The sequence below is a fragment of the Lathamus discolor genome, chromosome 2 (assembly GCF_037157495.1).
Source record: "Lathamus discolor isolate bLatDis1 chromosome 2, bLatDis1.hap1, whole genome shotgun sequence".
Taxonomy (NCBI): Eukaryota; Metazoa; Chordata; class Aves; order Psittaciformes; family Psittacidae; genus Lathamus; species Lathamus discolor.
In genome coordinates, this window is record NC_088885.1 from 2,894,931 (window position 1) to 2,908,040 (window position 13,110).

The 13,110-nt window shown below is 47.6% G+C and overlaps 1 protein-coding gene across 1 annotated transcript in view; it reads left to right on the forward strand.

Annotated features, from left to right (window-relative positions):
- ZNRF2 (zinc and ring finger 2) overlaps window positions 1-10,325 on the forward strand; it is a 58,986-nt gene extending 48,661 nt beyond the window's left edge. The window contains exons 3-5 of the mRNA XM_065665449.1: window positions 2,071-2,176; window positions 2,914-2,991; window positions 4,630-10,325. Of these exons, the coding sequence (XP_065521521.1) occupies window positions 2,071-2,176; window positions 2,914-2,971 (164 nt within the window). The 3' untranslated portion in view covers window positions 2,972-2,991; window positions 4,630-10,325. The remainder of the gene's footprint in view (window positions 1-2,070; window positions 2,177-2,913; window positions 2,992-4,629) is intronic.
- Window positions 10,326-13,110: the final 2,785 nt, after the last annotated feature.

Below are 13,110 nucleotides of genomic sequence, written 5' to 3' on the forward strand. Positions count from 1 at the left end.
AATGTTCAAAGATCAGCATCTCAGGCAGAAACTGGTATCTTTATAGCAGGACAACGCCGTCTGGAGAGTCTTGGCTTCTTGGTGTCAGATATTAAAGTGTATTTGAATTTAAAAGCGGAACAGAACAGCACCACCAAACAAACCCTCAAGGCAGCTTCATTCCTTCTGAGCACCCACTTCCGGGCTAGTTCTTTGTGTCAGGATTTTGTAGCAACGTACGGGAGTTTATAAGACTTTTGTGTTGGTTTAAATCGCTTTGTCTATTGGGCAATGTTCCCGGGAGCTTACCGCTTCTGATAGAAGAAATTTCTTGCTATGATGCCTGTCAACAGTGTTTCCATGTGTCAAATACCTTTGGTTTCCCTTCATTGTGGCGGGTTTATATTGTTTATTCTTTAGTTTCGAATGCTTTCTTCAACAGTTCACCTGATGTTAGGCATTCGTCACATATCCTCACGGAGACGCCACACGCGTGGCATTATGCAGCCTTTTTAGCATAACCAGTGAGTATAGCAGAGACTGAAATAGGTGCTGATTGAGAAACCCAAGCGCCTGCAAGGCAGCTTGCTGGCATTCTAAGGGAAGCAAGGTAGACCTCATTTCACTTTGCTGCTGCCATGAGAGCTTTCTTAGTTGTCTGCTTGTCATTTTCCAAGTGTTTGGAATGCCATAGTGATGAGAGTTTGAGCCATTGAAGAGAAGAGCGGAGAGCTGGTGGCTTCTCAGTCGTACCTGGGGACTGTACCCCATAAAGAGTCGCCTTAGGCTCCTTTTGGCTAAGAAGGGAAAGCTTTTCCCAGGAAACTTTGTCCGTTTGAACACGTGGGCTTGACTTTGCCGAGTGCGCATCTTCCTGGCGTGCCACACATGGCCAGCTCAGCTGCTGCATGGTCCCTTGGGAATGCCCCGTGTGCTCTGTGAGGTCTGACTGGGCCTTTTAACCTGCCTCTGGCAAGCAGGGCCTTACACGGTCTCCCGGTTTGCTTTGTGCTAGGACGGAGTTCTGCATCCCACGTTCTGGCTAAGAGACGTGTCCAAGAGAAGGTTTTTATTACAAAGAATGTGTTTTCCCAGACACTGCTCTGTGAAAGCCAATTCTTGTGCATTCCTACTGACTTTCTCCTCCTTTGTAATGGGACTTGGGAATGCTGCAGAAAAACCTCCAGGAATTTAGGATCATTGGAGCTCTACAACATTCATCTTTCCCCGATAGAAAACTCCTACGCCTGTTACTAATAGTTGCATGCTTTACATTGAGGAAAAGGTGGATGGGATGTGGTAGAGCATGCTGACATGGTGAGAAGAGGAGGCTGAAGGTGTGAAATATGAGTGCCAGCAAAGCTGGTCAAAGAAATCCAGAAGTCTAGAAGAGAGATGAGTAGGAGGGTAGAAAAAGCAAATGACAGGCCAAGTGTTTAGAAGTTGAGATGATCTTTACCTAGTGAATCACCTGCAGTGTCCTGTCCAGAGAGACGTTCTGTTCAGGCTTGATCTTAACCTCCATAGGGAAACCTGAGCATGGGGAAGGAGATATAGCTGGGGAAAGTCCGCCCAGCCTGAATCCTCAAAGCCCTGGAGGCGTTGCACACTGCCTCTGTACGGAGCACCCCGCTTGCCCAGTGCTTAGCTCTTGATGTCAGCAGCACAGCGTGTGTCTGCTGGGGCTGCATGGTTTAGAGCCCAGGTTTCCGGGGTCACACCAGAGCACTCTGCAGGGTGGGGTGTGGATAATCTGGGAGAGTATAAGCTCCAAAGGGATAGTGACTGTTGATAACTGATACCCTTCTTCTCCATATGGGTTCTTCCAACAGGATTTCGTTTTGAGCTACAGCTGTGGTATTCAGGCAAGAAACTGAATCATAACCTTAGTTTGATCTGAGCTGCTAAGAGGTCTCCCATCAGGAATACTCAATCAGCTGGTGTGTGACTTATCCTCACCTTGACAGGGCTTTCCGCAGGACAAGAAGTATCTTCTGTAACTGTTCTTGATGTTCTGAATAAAGAATGGGTTGCCTGTAGTGGCCTGCTTGTCTGCTCTTTAACCATTGTAACTTTGTGCTCTTCCCTTAGAGGATGTGCTGAGTAAAGATGCTGGGGAGTGTGCAATATGCCTGGAAGACCTGCAGCAAGGAGATACTATAGCACGGCTGCCTTGCCTCTGCATATACCATAAAGGGCAAGTATTTCTCAGGATGCATATAAAATTCCAGAAGGCTGCATTTGTTGGATAACCCCTCTAAGGGGTGCTTAAAGGAGCACTAAAATGTAGTTCCTTTTTACATTTCAAACCAAACAAACAGCAAAGAAACAACCCTAAAGATGTCTTTAAACTGGTATCTTTCTGTGTCCCCACCAATGTATCTGCAGTCAGTTTTCCTACTGTTGTCTTATGCTTGCATGAAAAGCCCACAGGAGGAATTAGCCAGAATCACCTGTATGGGGAAGGAGTGCACACCATGGGTAAGGGGCTTATGTTGTGTGTGCTTCAGTTTTGTCAGATGCCAATAGGCTTTGGAGGGAAGAGGAGGGGACACCTTGTAAACCTGTATCACATCTGTTCTCATAAGCATCTGTGCCTGTAACTAAAATGTCAATGAATGATAGAGGCAAGATGATGGTGACAGGAGCGAAGTCCCCTGTGCATAAAGGCTGGATAGTAACTTGTAAAATGCTTCCTTAGAAAATTTGAACACTTAGGAAATTCAGGTTTTCAACAGTGTTTAATACCCGAATATGACCGTGGTTTGGGGTTATTGACGTTTCCTATGAGGTGTGTGTGTACGTATATTATTTGTGTAATACACAGTCTTCTAGTCATTGAAATGGAGAAACCAATTTCTATTCGTATCTGACTGCTGAATGTTACTAAGATATTAACGTCGGTTGTCTTCATTTTTGTCTTGTATCCTACAGCTGCATAGATGAATGGTTTGAAGTAAATAGATCTTGCCCTGAGCATCCATCGGATTAAGACAAGATTCATGGTTTTAGGTAATGCTTATTTTTAGACGCGTACATTTCAACAGTAAATATCTTGATCATCTGAAATCACTCTTTATGCCGGTGCTTTCAATTTGTGAATGTGCTGCTGTGTCTCGGAACTGCAATATTAATCAGCAAGTATTGACGTGCACTGCAATATGGAAAAGGTTTCTGCATCCTTATATGGCATGGTCTGAAATGGTGTATTCCAGTTTTAGTACTGGAAAGCGGCAAGTCTGTGCCAATAAAGCTTTAGCATTAACTTTTAAAGAGTATTTTTTCCGTGGAAATGGAGCAAAATCAAAATAATACAGTTGTGTCATTTTGGCTTGTTCCGTGAGTACTGGCATCTGTTTCTAACGGGAAGCTTTTGGAATCGTATGAGAAAGTTGAAAGAAGGTATCTTCAAAACCACTTCCATGTTAACACATCCCAGAGCGTTTAAAATGGAGAAATAAATAAAAATGTGAACATATTTCTATCCATCCCATCTCAGAGGTTCACGTTTCCATCTTGTGTCTCATCTTGCGTGAATGATTGTGTATCCGCAATCAGCGTCAGAGGTTTAAAGGACAGGTTTATTCTTTTAGTTGCCTAGTTCAAAAGCATTATCTTCCATTAAACTATTGCCCCTGAGCATTACAAAAGACAGCAACAGTCTTAGAGAAATGGTGGCTTAGGGTTTGGTTTTCTTGTTCTGATGGAAATGAAAAGAAAAAGAACAACCTGAAGAGTTCATCATTGGCATTTATTTGTACATCGGTCTGATCTTGCTTCATGAGCCTGCGTTGCAGGTCACACTGCAGCGCTATGCTTGTTGCAGGGTAGCAAAGAAAACCCGAAGGCAGGTATTCTGCCACAGGGAGAATGGGTTTAACCTCAGGGCGGTGTTCTCCAAAATTAATAAACACGCTTCCTGTATTGCCCCCAACAACTGAACTGTGGCAGAAGCCCACACGATGGTTTTGAGCACGCTCATCCCTGTGCATGCTCGTGGTGAGCACATAAAAAGGATATGGAACTGTTGGAACAAGTCCAGAGGAGGCCACGAGGATGATCAGGGACTGGAGCACCTCCCGTATGCAGACAGGCTGAGGAAGTTGGGGCTGTTCAGCCTGGAGAAGAGAAGCTGCATGGGGACCTCAGAGCAGCCTTCCAGTACCTGAAGGGGGCCTATAGGGATGCTGGGGAGGGACTCTTCGTCAGGGACTGTAGTGACAGGACAAGGGGTAACGGGTTCAAACTGAAACAGGGGAAGTTTAGATTGGATATAAGGAGGAAATTCTTTCCTGTTAGGGGGGTGAGGCACTGGAATGGGTTGCCCAGGGAGGTTGTGAGTGCTCCATCCCTGGCAGTGTTCAAGGCCAGGTTGGATGAAGCCTTGGGTGAGATGGTTTAGTGTGAGGTGTCCCTGCCCATGGCAGGGGGTTGGAACTGGATGATCTTGTGGTGCTTTCCAGCCCTGACTATTCTGTGATTCTGATTCTATGTTAAATGCTATTTGCTTTCCACAGCAGACATGGTGATAACTGGGGGCTTAGGGGAAAGGGGAAGGAAAACACACAGTGGTTGTGATTGTGCTGTCTGAGTGTGTTATACACCGAAACAGCCAAAATGATGGTCCTTTGCCTTCTGCTTTTTCAACAGCTGCTTCCACTGATGAGAAAACACAGGAGGTGTGAGGTTCCTTTGCTGAACACAGCGTGCCTGGCTTGAGACTCCCACTTCTTTGTGGCTGAAAAAGGCAAAGATGGACGGCGACATGGCAAAAGCATTGCAGGAGCCGGTTCCTTGCCGGTAGTGCTGGGTGCACCGAACGCTCACGCCAAGGACACACAGGGGTTTTGAAAATGCTGCACATTCTGGAACAATCGACTCCCCACGGACGTTCCTGACGCGGTTTTGTACCGAAGGCCAAAGTTCCTCGTTTCAGCCTCACTTCTGGTTCTGTGAAGAAGCGGGTTATCGGACGCGTGCCTCACACGGAAGTGGAGGTGTTCGATCCGTGCTATCTGAGACCCTTGCAGGAAGAGGGCCCTGGTTTTGAGTGGGAACGTTTTCACCTTCTTGTTGGCTGAAGAACAGTAAAATGGCAAACTCGATATAACCTAACAGTGTGACCTTAATTTCCTGAATTCACACCCTGGTTTGTGTTCCTCACTTTTCTCAAGAGCAGAAAACATCAACTTCTCCGCATAGGAATACTGTATTTCAGTTTTTTGTAACTGAACGTCGGTCACAATGCAGTCCAAAGAGTAAAACCAAGACAGGCAACTCATTTCTATTGATCCAGCTCTAGGGATTGTTGAAATCTGCACATTGCGTTGCTATTTAAATAACTACAACTTCTCTTTTACTGCTTGTGAGTAAAAACCAACCACCACACCACCAAATTGCAGCAAAGCGAAACCTTACAGCTATGCAACTTCTTTTTAACTAGGGAAAAAAAGAATTAACCAGTTTTAAGTGCTGCCAGTTCAAGGTAATTTGTTTAACGGGTATTTTTTATCGTACTACTATCATCTCCAGGCTGCCTCCCGATGTGGAAATGAGTAACTGCAGAGGGGGGCACAGCAAGAGGTTTCTGTAGAGCGTGGGTGAGATAACACCGAGGTGGGATTTGTGTTTCAGTTTTAAAACACGCCAAGGTTCTGTTTCTGGGTTTCAGTGTGGTTTTATTTGATGATGGGGTCTGTAGTACTTTGCATCTGAGTCCTTGGTCTCTTCATGGGGAGGCCAGCATTTGACAGCGTGGGTTGGGTTTTGTTTCCTTTGGGTTTTTTAATGTACCTGCGTTTGTTTAATTTATTGTTGTTTTAGTGTGTCGGTATGAACCAGGGCTGCACAAAACAGGATGTCTGGGGGGGTGGTACCCCAAGTAATGCTGTGGATAAGGATGAGTTCCCATAAAGTATCACACTTCAAAGAAGATGATAAACTGGAACAGCTGGCAGGGCTTAGAAGCATCCTTTTTCTATCTAGACTTAAACGTAGTAGTTTCTCAAGTTCACAGCACAGGGAAGAGTTTATGGATATTTATTAGCGACAGCGTTTCAGTGGGTTTCAGGAGTTAAAATAAATTGTACACACTTCAACCGTTTTTTCCTGTACAGGAATAATTCTGCTTTTTCTTGTGGGTTATTTTTTGGTGTCGAAGTACATTTTTCTCTCTGTTGCTACTGTGATTTATAGACAAAACGACAAAGAACAGGAGCAACTGCTGCTATCCAGAGAAAAGTGCAGTGCGCGTTACTGAACTCTGTCTTGCTTACAGAGCAATTCCTGCCTGGATAATGTTTTCTTCTGAACGTTGCTCTGTGAAATGCCTTTGTTATGCTGCAGATCTCAAAAGAGTCCAAACTAGATGTAACCGTCATCATTGCCAGTGGAGTTTCTGCATTCTGGGGCTTGCATCACTGGTTTCAGCTGAACCTGTACCTACGGGCCCCTGGTATGGTCTCTTTTTCAGTGGGAGCAGAATCATTTTGTCACACTCTGAATTCTGTAGTCACACCAGATGTACAGTCACTCCCTGTACAGATTCCTTTTTAGCCAAGAATATTTGTGTTGCCTTGTATTGTCACGGGGGGGAGGGAGAGGAGGAGGAATTGCAGCACCTGTAGTACTCCCGTAGCGGTGTTGCCTGCAGGCCCACTTTTCCACTGTTCTGAATTCCTGCTGTCTTCTGAAAGTAAAGCTTTTGCATTTGCATTGATTTAATGGTTGCTGTTGGCTTCATGCCTGCAGAAACTCACCTGTAATAATATAAAGGGGGGGGTAGGTAATTGTTTTGGTGTCCTGTGCTCCAAGGTCATAGACAGCCTTTGGCTTGGGGGTTAAGTAGGTGAATACTATCAACATAAATCTGTTTACAGCGTAGGCTCAGTTTTAGTGGCTCCTGTCTGTGGTTCATTTACTGTTCGGGTTTGTCTGGAAAACCTTCGTTTTCTGTATTCAGATGCACGTAGCTGGTTTAAAGACCCAGCAGTTATCACTGCTGGCCTACATTTAGGACCAGGGTTTGAAAAGCACACCGCAAGCAATCGCAGTGGTTTTGCAGGCAAGTGTCTGTTGCTGCTTCCATGAGCACAGCAGAGCGGCTGTACCTTGGATTATTTGAGGAACTGATACAAGGTCAGCCTTAGAGGCTAGTGTGGCACTCGTGGTATCCATAAATCTCTTCTGAAAGGCTATGGGAGATTTCCTTGTATTAAAAGCTGTATAGACCAAGCCTAGAATGACCCTGGAAGCATGAGAGTGATGCTTGTGTTGGAAAACGCCTGCAGAAAGTCACCCACCTGAACTTTGTTTCACCAGCTCTGTTGGTCAGTTGGTGCTGCAGGCATAGCTGTACTCACAGGCAACACCTTCGTTTTAAAAACATCCTCACAGTGGTTCTGAGTCCTTGTGCTTCAGAAGGGGGAGGAAATCAACACTGAACAAGTCCCATGTCAAGGAATACCACGCTTGTCCACAGGAAGCAATAACTGACGTTATGGAGCGATGCGCTTCTTTGCCTGTAAATATCTTGAGGTCGCCAGTTCTGTGCTGTTTCGGAGTGTTTCCTGCCATCTGCCCTGTATCTTCCCTAAGTATGTAAGGGTGTGAAATAATTCCCATACTCAGGTCTGCCATTAACATGCTGCTTGCCAGGAGGGGAAGAGTAGGCTCAACACTGTCTTGAAACGTGAGATGTTTCTGAACTTGTACCATACCCATGTATCTTGAATAGCAACTTGTGTTTTGGAGTTCGTAGTGGAGGTAGCTATGGGTTGGATTGTATATAACCATATCCCTTACAACACCAAGAGAGCCATGCCACTGTTTCCACAGGGCACGCACTGTCCTTTCTCTCATAACAAATCAGTGTATCTCTACCAACACTTCCTTTTTAAAGGAGGGAGCTAATTTTCTTTCCATGTGTTACGTTCGTACGGGAGACATAAAAGCAAAAATGCAAAGCACACTGCAGTTTGTGGGAAGAATTAAGCCTAAACCAGATGGTCTTAATTGCAATCAGTTTTACTTCCATAGTCAAGGGTAAGGGTACCGCAGTGTCTTGAAATGGGAAACGTGTAGGAGATGCACAAAGGTGTGGGTGGATACCAGTGACCTCTTCTTTTCCCTTTTATGATGTAAAAGGGGGGCTTATGACCTAACCTGGAGTTACGCGTTTATCCTAGTTCTTTATGTTGGGGCATTGGCTTTTTCATTAAGCCTTTGCTAGCACTGGTAAAACTGACACCCTCCCGAAGAGAAAACCTCAGCAAATGTAGGCAGGGTGATTTCTATTCAGAAATGTGGAGCTTTGGTGTTTCTGGATGGAAAATGGCTGGCACATAAAACGTGCTTATGGATGCTTTTAGTGCGCTGCCTTTTCCGTGCGGGGGCTTCAGAAACTCCATCCATTTCTTACGCGTTCCACCAAAAGCAGGAAACTCATCACTTGGATGTTACTATCTCTGCATAAACAGCAACAAAGCAGATGTTATTTTTGCCGTAGGCTGCGATGTCTCTGAGTTTCTGTGGATTTTAGCTGCTTTCCCATATTGACAGAGAATATTTGTGTGCAGGGTTGCTGTTGCTGTTTTGTACCTGCTAATTCTGCTGTACAGTGGGAGTTTCCGCCAAGAGACCACCATATACCTGGGAGTGCAGCACTGCTACTATGGGACCTCCCACCCCACCTTTGCCAGTGGAGGATTAGCTCACTCTTTGATGAGTGCTGTATTTTATGGTTCACCTTCTACCCTTCCAAGCTTAGAAGTCACTTTACTGTCTGTTTCTCCTCTTCCTAGCTGAAGTCATGGTACGTTTTAGGCCATATTCCCTCAGTCTTTGGCCAGGCTTTGCACTGGCATCAGCAAAAGCAATGGAAGAGGTGGTAGCTGGAAGAAGAGGGCTCGTTACGGGTTTGCTACAACCCAGCCTAACTTGTGTTCCTGCAGCAGTGTCGTCAGCTCGTACCCCTTAACCTCTTGTCAGTCAAAATGCTCTGCCTGAGAAGTTCACAACAGAACCGTGTCCAGGGTTTGTTTCCTGAATGTAGGACTTGGATTTCTCCATCGGCCTGCTCCTGATACCAGGCTGAAGACGTTTTAGCCTGTGGTTAAAGAAATTCCCCAGTCCTCCCTCTGCAGTTGTCCCAGGTTGCATTTGGTTATCTTATGGCACCGTTCCCTGGCTTCCCAAGCTGCTGCATCATTCCTCAGTTAAGTCCATCAGAGCTGACGATGGGACAAACTGTAAACCGACCTCATTATTGCTTAGGTGAACCACAGCAGGAAGGTCCTTGCCCCCGAAACAGGTTGGACTCGGTTGTGTCTTTGATGTAAGCTGCCACTGTACAAGCAGTGGAAGGCAGCAAGGCCTCTAGCTGGTCTTTGTGGCAGCTTTTCATCTATGTAGGCCTGTTTGAGCGACTTCTGCCCTTGGCTGTGCTTTGGCAAAGGTTTTGCAACGCTAAGTAGGATTTGCTTGATTCTGGCAGAGTTTCAAGTGTAAGGAACCCGACGTCGCAGGAGCCTCGTCTGTTGCTGGATCCTGTTCCTCTGTTTTCCCTCACATCTGCCCCTTTCCCTGCTAATCTGTTATATTTAATAGTAAACACTCTTCAACGTGACGGGTCCCAAGCTCTCGAGATGGGAAATGCTAACGGAAGAGGCATCAAAGCATGGTTCTGTGCTCTTCCTGTGTTTATTGAGATGATGCTGAAGTATTCGTTACTGTACAGTCAGGAACTCTCTCCTGGCTGACATTGCCAAAGCAGTTTAACTTCCAAGGAAGAAAGGAGGTGGCTCAGCTGTAGAGGGGATGTTTTAAGGAACTTACTTGTACAAGCTGCAGCATCACACTGAAGGGGTGGTGATGCAGCGTTATCCTTCTCACTTGATTGTGAATCCCATCCTGGCTCTTCCTACCCTTTGGCAGGTAGCTGCTGGTAGGCAGCAGGGTGTATATTCCCCTTTATGCCTCTTCCCACACAGCTCACCCTGCCCACAATGAGTTAGAGGGAGCTCCATGCTAGCATCTGGAATGCCCCCTGGACGTGCAGCGGTACTGGACAAGATGTCTTCCTTCATAACCAGCGATCAGAATGTAATCTGCAACGTCCAACGTAAACCATGTCCAGTTCAGGGTTTTTCTGTTGTTCTGGTTTTGGTTTCTGCATTGAGCTGTATGGTTGCAAGCTGACCTCCGTTGTTCCAAGGTTCTCTTTCCAGTGGTTTGCCAGGACGTAATCATGAATGAAAGTATTTTTGTATCGATCCCTAGGTTGTGTGTTTAACATTCCATCCCTGTCAGACATGTACAAATGTATGTAATAAATCTTTTGAAGCACAGCTTCCTTCACACTTCCACCTGATTTCTGTTGCGAGGGAGAGAGGCATCCCTGTGAGGCGGATCTGCTTCATGTCTGTGCTGCAGACAGCGCCGAAGCAGAGCAGGGGAAAGCGATGCCTGTGTGTACATGGAGAAGCAAGTTGCTGTGTGCCTGCCTGCAGCCCTTCTGGGCCCTCTGCTCAGAGCCCCCTTCCCTCTCCATGTATCCAGCAAATCCGGATCTGTGGATCCGTGTATCCGGTGGCTGTGTCCCACTGGGCTGGCCTGGGCAGAGCAGAGCTGATGGAGCCGCTGTTGAGGAGTTTCTGGTTGGTGTCCTCTGCGCATCCTCAGCAGAGGCCTTCGAGGTGAGCATCAAAGCTGCCAGGCCTGGGGGTGGGAGACTCGTGGGTGGTTTAGAAAGGGAGGGGAAGGGGGTGTCAAGCAGCCCTTTCTCATCACCAAGGGCCTGGCCCACGCTTGCTCCATACACTCCTCTGTTTCCTCTACCCCAGCTTCCTCCCAAAATGCTTCAGTTTCATCTTTAAAGCTGACTCCCAGCCGGTGTAACCACGGATTTCCTACCAACGCTCTCTTGTCTGTCCCTCAAGAGTTGGGAGGAGGCTCCTGCAGGGACGTGTTGCTGGAGGGGGAATCTGCCCACAGCTTCCTAGGGGCTAAAAGTGAGGTAGGAAAGGGAGCGCAGCCACCACATGCTACCGAGGACACGCAGGCGCTAGATGGTGCATGGGGTAAGTCTGCTTGCAGGGAGAAAGGGGGTGGTTTTGCTTCCCCTGCACTGGCTGCGAGTGGAGCTGTGAGTGCTCTGAGCACAACCAAAGTGCCCGTTCCCCGGGGTCATGTGGAGTGTCTGAAAACGAAAGGGGTTCATTCTGCAGGCAGGAGATGTTGTTCCTTATGTCGGCGTGTTGTGTGTCAACCCAGCCACCCGCTTCTCCCAGCCAGGCTGGGAATAGCTGCTGATGGAGCGGGATGCAAGGATTTATGGCACAGGTTATTCTGGGGCTGGGTGTCCATCCGTCCTTGCTCCACTTCTGGGAGTGGCCAAGGGGTAGCTGAGCCCGTTGCTGGGGCTCGGTGACAGTCGCGACCCTCGCAGCTTCCTCGGTAGGAGATGCTAATTTTAATGCATGAATTATTCAAGCCTGCACCGGGAGACAGTTGGATGTAATTACTAAGGAACGTGTTCATAGCTCTTGCTGGTGTAACTTCCACCCCCCTCCCTGGTCGCCTTCTGGGAAGCCTGAATTCTTTCACTGCCAGTAATTCCCGTGTTTTTCTCCTCAGTCTGGAGCCGTATCACGGAAGCAATTGGTAATTACTTAGAGCCACGTTTGGCTTTGCATCGTGGAAATCTGCTGGAAGTCATTCTGCTTTGGGAGGTACAGGATTTCATCTGTGCAATTTATAGTGGCATCTCATGGTACCCTGTCCTGCTCTCCTGCCTCTGTCCTGAGATGCTTGCCTTGTCCTGGGAGGTGACGGAACGAGACAGCGCTCTCCAGCCTTCACTTAATGCAGCATCTGTTTCACAAGGGGATGAGATCAGGGATGTGCAGGGGCAGGGAGGAGGGTTCCACATCAATAATTGCTCAGAGCCCACCCTCAGCTGACGCAGGATGAGTCACTGCTCGTAAAGGCGCAAGCACAGAGGAGGCAAGTACTAAGAGCACGGGGACGGGTCTTCAGCTGAGCTCGGTGGAAGCTGCAGGTGCTCAGTGCCTCTCCCCATCTGCTCCGTTATCTCCTGAGCACGGCCCTGCTTTTCCTTTTCACCCTGGTAATAGACTGCTTTGAACACATGCTTGAATTTCAGCAAAGGGATCCCTCCCCTTCCCATCCTAGTTGCTGCTTTAAGATGGAAAACACCAAACCTCTGCCTGAGCTCGGTCAGGCTTTGTCACCAAGGAGAAACAACTACCATGGGACCATGTCCCCCCATGCAGCAGTGGGGTCTCCTCACCCACTGCCTGCCTCAGCAGACCTGGGTGGCTCTTAAAGGGCGCAGTTTTCCTCTTCACAAGTCACCCAGGCAGGATCATCCTCACCTAAACTCAGGATTAGGGAGCCTGGCAGGTGACGCGAGCGTGAACACTCAACAGCTTCATTTGCTCCGTTCTGCGAGGTCTGAGTCTCCTGGCCTGCAAGGCTGGGCTGTCCCCAGGGCCGCTGCTCTGGGTGGCACCAGTAACTGCACAGAGCTTGCACCAACCAAATGGAAGTGATGGACCTCCTGCAGGCAGCATGGCAGCAGCGTGTCCCTAACAGACTGGGAAGAAGCAGGTAAGTAGAGTGTTTCCCTTGCTGCCCCTAACTGGGTTGGCACCCACTGCTGGAAAGGTCCCTTGTGGACAGTGGCAGCTCCTCTCTCTCATCTGCAGCCAGAATTAGTCGAGCTGTCACAGTCTTGTCTTGATTTAGCTTGACGGGGCTTCAGCAGAGCATCGCTCACAGGCAGTCTGGTTAGTGCTTTAAAAAGCTCTTTATAATTGCACTGGACAAGTAGAAAAACCAACACTGTGTACAGAGGAGCCCTCAGCAAATGACTAGTCTTAAAAAGGTCTGTCTCTGAGTGAACAAGGCTCTCAGTGCAGATGTGCTGCTCCGCTGTGCTCTACAAGTGGTCTCGTAAGACTAGGAAGGATGAACTGCAGTCCCAAACGCTGTGCCAATAGACAAGGTGTACCAGTAGACAAGGTGTACCAGTAGACAAGGTGTACCAGTAGACAAGGAAGCTCCAGCTGCTCCCCCAGTGTGATTTCCGAAGCTGTGATGTGCTGCATG